This window comes from Hippichthys cyanospilos, chromosome 12, assembly GCF_059441005.1.
Source record: "Hippichthys cyanospilos isolate Australia breed blue-spotted pipefish chromosome 12, RoL_Hcya_1.0, whole genome shotgun sequence".
In the NCBI taxonomy this organism is placed as follows: Eukaryota; Metazoa; Chordata; class Actinopteri; order Syngnathiformes; family Syngnathidae; genus Hippichthys; species Hippichthys cyanospilos.
Genome location: NC_142380.1, coordinates 5,202,014 through 5,208,608, shown reverse-complemented (window position 1 = coordinate 5,208,608; position 6,595 = coordinate 5,202,014). Strand labels below are relative to the sequence as shown.

Here is a 6,595-nt window from a genome sequence, read left to right as displayed (position 1 = left end):
CCACCAAGTGTAGCGTTCAACAATTTGGTGCGCAAGTTAGTGGACCGAGGTGGTAAAAAAAAGGCATTTTAAGAGCGAGTCCCAAAACCGAAAAACACCAGCGGCTTGTCTGCAACTTTCATTTCCTGTTTCAACAAAACACTGCCACGCCGCCTTGCATTGTGGTGATTGTAGGCGTAATCGCCATCACGCCGTTCGTGGAAAAATCCTCCTCTGCAGTTGTTTTTGCGAGTGTTTTTTGGCACTAAACGCCTCTTTTATGTTCCTATCATTTCCCATGCACAAGCCGAGAACAGATTTTTCACTGCTTGTCCGTATCTTGACGAAGTCACCTCGGAATACAACTACAATTCCCAACATGCCTCACATGATGTCATTCGTTTTGCAAGGCAAGCGTCCTGCTAGAGAACGCAAGTCGCTTCCGTGTTGTTATCGTCGGCTAGCCGCAGTACTTTTGACGGCCCTGCGTCGCTATGAGCGAGTTTTTGTGAAGGTCGGATTTAACTCGACCGCCTTCTCGTGCCGACATGTCGCTGCCGCGCGGCTCCAGGAAGAAGGACAAACGTATTTTGTCGGCCACCTGCCCGGACCCCAAGTGTCAGGCGAGCCTGTTCTTCCCGGCTTACGGCTCCGTTAGCATCGAATGCACCGAGTGCGGCCAGCGGCACGAGCAGAAGAACCTGCTCAACGTCCAGGAAGTGACCGATCCAGATGTGGTGCTCCACAACCTGCTCAAGAACGCCCTGCTGGGCGCAGCGGGCGCCCCCAAGAAGGGCACCGAGCTGGTCAAAGTGATGGGGCTGTCCAACTACCACTGCAAGCTGCTCTCGCCGATTCTAACCCGCTACGGAATGGATAAGCAGAGCGGCAAAGCCAAGCTCCTGAGGGACATGAACCAGGGCGAGACCTTTGACTGCTCCCTGCTGGGCGACCGGGCCTTCCTCATCGAGCCGGATCACGTGTCCACCGTGGGCTACGGCAAGGACCGCTCGGGAAGTCTCCTCTACCTCCAAGACACCCTAGACGAGATCAAACGGGCCAACGGCAACCGCGAGTGTCTCATCCCCGTCCACGTGGACGGAGACGGCCACTGCCTTGTCCACGCCGTGTCTCGGGCGCTGGTGGGCCGGGAGCTCTTCTGGCACGCCCTGCGGGAGAACCTGAAGCAGAACTTCGAGCAGAGCCTGGACCGCTACAAGGTCCTGTTCCAGGACTTCATTGACGTGGCGGAGTGGGAGGACATCGTCAACGAGTGCGACCCGCTCTTTGTCCCGCCCGAAGGCGTGCCTCTCGGACTACGTAACATCCACATCTTCGGCTTGGCCAACGTCCTGCACCGACCCGTCATCCTGCTGGACTCGCTGAGCGGCATGAGGAGCTCCGGCGACTACTCGGCCACCTTCCTGCCGGGCCTTGTACCCGAGGAGCGGTGTCGCGCCAAAGACGGCGAGCTCAACAAGCCCATCTGCATCGCGTGGAGCAGCTCCGGACGGAACCACTACATCCCCCTGGTGGGCATCAAGAACGCGCCGCTACCCCGGCTGCCCGCCCACCTGCTCCCCAAGGCTTGGGGTGTCCCGCAGCAGCTCATCTGGAAGTACATCAAACCGGAAGCCGATGGCGGCTGCGTGATCGGCGGCGACCGCAGCCTCCATGACAACTACCTCATGCGGCTAGTTGGCGCCATGGAGGAAGTCTTCATGGAGAAGCACGGCATCCACCCGGCACTGGTGGCCGACATGCACCAATGGGTCTACCGCCGCACCGGCGTCATCGGGATCCAGCCCGAGGAGGTGACGGAAGCAGCTAAGAAGTCTGTGGCGGAGAACCGCCTCCACCGCTGCCTGCTCTGCGGCGCCCTCTCGGAGCTCCACGTGCCACCCGACTGGCTGGTGCCGGGCGGGAAGCTCTACAACCTGGCCAAGTCCACCCACGGCCAGCTGCGGCCCGACAAGAACTACAGCTTCCCGCTCAGCAACGTGGTGTGCTCCTACGACCCGCAGAGCGACGCCCTGCTCCCGGACTACAAGCTCAGCTCGCTGGACACCTGCAATTGGTGCCGCGGCACCTCGGTGCGCCGCGTCCGGGGCGACGGCCTGGTGGTCTACCTGGACGGCGACCGGACCGACACGCGCTCACGGGGCGGCAAGTGCGGCTGCGGCTTCAAGCACTTCTGGGACGGCAAGGAGTACGACAACCTCCCGGAGGCCTTCCCCATCACCCTGGAGTGGGGCGGCCGGGCGGTCCGGGAGACGGTGCACTGGTTCCAGTACGAGGGCGACCCGGCGCTCAACAGCAACGTGTACGACGTGGCCACCAAGCTGGTCACCAAGCACTTCCCGGGCGAGTTTGGCAGCGAGATCCTGGTGCAGAAAGTGGTCGACACCATCCTCCGCCACACGGCCAAGAGGAACCCGGACGAGTACAACCCCGTAGCCGTGGACGGCGCCCACGCCCGACGCCTCGCCGACGCCGCGGGGGACACGCCCACGCCGGTTGACCCGCCCTCCAAGATCATCCTGATGGGCCCCAAAGCCAAGACGCTCCACAAGGAGGAGCTGACCATGAACCGGGCCGAGCGCGATCTCCAGCAGAGCATCAGCGAGCGGGCCTCGGTATCGCAGCGCCGCGGCCAGCGCGTCAAGTCGGACCCCAAGGAGCGCTCCCCGGGGATCCCCGCTCCCTCCTCGGCGCCGGCCACTCCCACAAAGTCCTCGGCGGCCCCGCCGCCCGCCGGCGGCGAGAAGAAGATCCGCGTGAGCTCCGGCGATGGCCGTACGGCCACCCTCACCCTGGGTCCCCACGCATCCTACTCGGACCTATGCGCCAGTATCGCCCAGCACTTCGAGGTGGCGGCGGGCCGCCTGTGCATCCGCTACGGGTTCCCCCCCAGGGAGCTTCCGCCCCCCGCCGCCGGGCACGAGAAGGAGCCGGTGGCGCTGCGGCACGGCGACCGGGTCACGCTGGAGATCCTGAGGGGCGTCACCGAGGAGGCCCCGCCCGCTCCCGGGCCGCCGCCCAAAACCCACGACGCCGTCAAGCCGGCCGGCTTGAGTGAACGTGACCTTCAGGACAGCATCGACCTTGAGATGTCCTCGCTGTGTCTGCTTGCCACTTTGATGGGTAAAACGCCGTTTTTCTTGACTTGATTGACTACGTTACAGACGGTAGCGCCGTATTATGGGTCGTACAATACCTTAGTCGAGTTTGTTTGTGTGTGTGTGTGTGTCCGTGTGTGTTTGTGTGTGTGTGCACGTTTGCTGACTCAGGCTTGTGCCTTCCCGTCTGGCCTGCCAGCCATGTCAAAGGTCGTTGCAGCACTGTGAAAAACACAAGCCTGCTTACTCGGGCTGCAACCAACAATTATTAGAACGATTTTTTTTAATAAAAATATCAATCATTTTCATGATTTAATTTAAAACAGGACAACATAAATTAATCAGGATTACAGATAGGTTGATTATGGGCACTAATATTTGGCATTTTTACAAATATCTGTGTCTGTTTTTTTTTCTTTTTTAATAAATAATAATAGACCAATAATAGATTTAAAATTGTGATAAATTCAGGGAACTATTTATTTAAATTTTGAGTTAATTTAACAGAAGATTTTGCTAATTATGGCACCATTTGTTTTACTTGAATCAAAATGTCAGTTATTTAAACTTGAACTATTATTTTGAATTTTTATTGACTATAGAAAACTACAGGGAACTATTTTCATATATATATATATTTTTTTTAATTTCAACTTTTTTGAAAATTTTGCCACAAAGACTTATGTTGTCTAATTTCTTTTTAAATCAATTAAATAACAACTTACTTTATTTAAACCTTACAATTTGTTCAGAAGTCATTTCAACCAGTTAGTATTTTTTTTTTCAACTTTGACACCAACTTTTTCCCTTTTGGCTCCAAATATCCAAATATAATATTGGCCTTCTCGACAACTAATAATCAGTATCTGTATCACCCCCGATAAAGACATATCTGTCTATTTAGATGAGGATTAAGTTGCTAGTTTTTTCCATGACATGTCAGGAAATTGTCAAAAATGTTCATAAGTCTTTTCCAAAGTAAAAGCTGATGTTGTAAATGTCTTATTTTGAAATGTCACCTCCCCCCATGGATAAAATTAAAAGCCGGTCCACTCTTAAGCTCATGTTATACTTCCTGTTTGTTTGTGCTAAGCTAACTGTCTGTGATGATATTGCAGGCGAAGACGTGTGGTCGTACGCCAAGAAGCTGCCCCACTTGTTCAGGCAGGACGGCGTCTTCTACAACATCGTCAAGAAGGACATGGGTACGTCACAAAAACAGCAGCTCACACATCAGGGTGTCATATCAGTTTTATTTCATCTGGAGGAATATGGTAATAAGTGCATCTCTAAAGAATAAAAGAAGACAAAATTAAAGAGGTCTTCATAATACGTTAACACAAAATTAGTAATGGGATGGGCCCCTCGGGATGTGTGTATGACTACAGTGAAAAGGCTTTGTTTTTTTATATTTCAGACACTTTGATGCACTTGGTAATTTTTTCAGCTTTAGACTAACCTGTATACTTTATAAACGCTGTAAAAAATAGCTTACAGTTGTTGAAAGTCGATTCATATTGCTTTTGTTAATGTTAAAAAGGGTACTGTTTTAGGTATACAAATTCTATCGATAAAAATCTTATTATAGTCTGTGCCAAAGGGGTGGGCGCAAAAGGTTTTCCCTTGTAAAACATAAATGAGTAGCACTGCTATGACACAATTGCTTCTTTTTTATTTACTTTGCTCTTAATTTGAAAACAAAAACGTAGTTTGCATTAAATTAGATGTGTTGAGACCTGAAGAAACCCTTTTAAGCTCTCTTCTACCCCCTGAAGTACCTTAACTTGCCCCCAGGGTATCGTATTTGAGAATTGCTGGTATAGAGGACGATGCCAGATTTCGGAACCCTAACCCAAAGCAACGATGTTGGGATAAGTTGGCGGGGATATTTGGACTCACGTAGCAAATTATAAGCAGAGTTTTGACTTGTTTAGGCCTGATGAATGGGAAGCACTGCACGTTGCCCCACCTGACGGGGCGTACCTTCGTCTATAACGCGGCGGAGGCCCGCGTGGAGCTGTGCGCGGACCCCGCCGGCCATTTCGAGGTGTGCAGTGACGTGGATGACCGCGTGAAGGAGGCCTTGGCGCGCCTTCGCTCGGACGCCTCCGGAGGAGGCAGCAGGGAGGGCAGCCCGTCGCGCGGCGGCCTGCGGCTAGGCGCCGGCGGAGCCGTTCGTAAAAAGGAACAGCTGCACGCCGTCCAGGCCTTCCAGGGAAAGGGCCACTCGCTGGGCGGGCGTGTTGCCGACCCCCCGCCTCCGGAGCGCCGACACAGCGGCGACCCCGGCGGCGGCGTGGCGCACATCCCCGAGGACGGCGGCCGCGAGCTGGTGCGCGTGGCGCCGGGCTTCGTGACGGCCAAGGACGGCCGCGGCCCGGACCCGGTCCTCATGGAGCAGCAGCGCCGCAAACTGCAGGAAATGGTCTCCTCCATCCAGGCCTCCATGGAGCGACACCTGCAGCGACCGCCGGTGACCGGCGGACGGACCGTCGCCGGGCAGGACGCCGCCGGGAAGACGGAGGACGAGGACGAGATGGAGAGCCAGAACGGGAGCGGGGAGCGGGCCGAGCCCATGGACCACTCCTGATCTCGCCGCGTGCCACCCAATGAGCCGGCTTCCCGTCGTACGTAAATGGTGCGCAGGCACGACTTCGGAAGCTGCGTTTGCGTGCCTTCCGTATCTCGCGGGTGCAACTTTGCGAGTCGCATACGCGTCCTACACATCTTGAATTTTATACGTTAAGACGTGGGAGGAACTCCGCGAGTCGCGCGCTTTGTCGTAGAAATCTCAAGCTTTACGCGCAACCCGGACGAAAATTCTCAAGCGACTCATGTCACGCAAACGAAAGGATAATAACACGTTTATGTCATCACCCGGCTTCCACGTGCGCAAGTTCCTTTCCAACACTTGCTGTTATCTGCTATTGCTGACGTTTGAATGGCACCGCATCTGACTTGTAGACAGACAGAGGAAAAAGAAATGTCGCTTGGCGACTGGTCATAGGATTTTTTTTTTTTTTCCATTTCCAGCGAGGGGTCGGCGTTTGTCATGTGACCACTAAAACTTACGTCACCACGTTTGCTGACCAGTTGAGCGCAGCAGTAGTTGTAAATATTTGATGAGGCTTTTATGCAAATATTGCGCTAAAGTGAAGAAGACAAAACATGGAAGGAAGTAAAACCTTTGATTTAGTTTTGCTTGGTTGGTTTCCCGACTTTGCCAAAAGAGAGGATAACGCCGTTCAAGAAACAGACGGACGAGTGTTTTATTTTGAAGCTTTTCTCACGAGAGTCAAGCGAAAAGCGCCAATTCCACGTCATTCTTTTGCTGTTTGCACGCCTGATGAATGACAATAAAATCACTCACATTGTTGCGATTGTGTTCAGTCTATTTCTTTCGCAGTCCCAAATGTACTTCTGCTCAGAAAACAAGAACAGGTATTGTACACAAGCAACTGTTAAAAGATTAATGTACACACTTAGAATTTCCTAGG

The 6,595-nt window shown here is 53.4% G+C and overlaps 1 protein-coding gene across 1 annotated transcript; it reads left to right on the top strand.

The window, feature by feature from the left end:
- The first annotated feature begins 394 nt into the window (after positions 1 to 394).
- Positions 395 to 6,474, top strand: vcpip1 (valosin containing protein (p97)/p47 complex interacting protein 1). The gene is made up of 3 exons (XM_088430390.1): positions 395 to 3,123; positions 4,217 to 4,303; positions 5,033 to 6,474. The coding sequence occupies exons 1-3, from the start codon at positions 528 to 530 to the stop codon at positions 5,686 to 5,688; spliced, it is 3,339 nt and encodes a 1,112-aa protein (XP_088286516.1). The 5' UTR covers positions 395 to 527; the 3' UTR covers positions 5,689 to 6,474.
- Positions 6,475 to 6,595: the final 121 nt, after the last annotated feature.

What these genes read in the sequence shown, in the direction of transcription:
- vcpip1 (XM_088430390.1), top strand. Translation starts at nt 528, where the DNA reads ATGTCGCTGCCGCGCGGCTCCAGGAAGAAGGACAAACGTATTTTGTCG. An exon ending in TCTGCTTGCCACTTTGATGG is followed by an intron (nt 3,124 to 4,216) that starts GTAAAACGCCGT and finishes ATGATATTGCAG; the next exon opens with GCGAAGACGTGTGGTCGTAC. An exon ending in CATCGTCAAGAAGGACATGG is followed by an intron (nt 4,304 to 5,032) that starts GTACGTCACAAA and finishes TGACTTGTTTAG; the next exon opens with GCCTGATGAATGGGAAGCAC.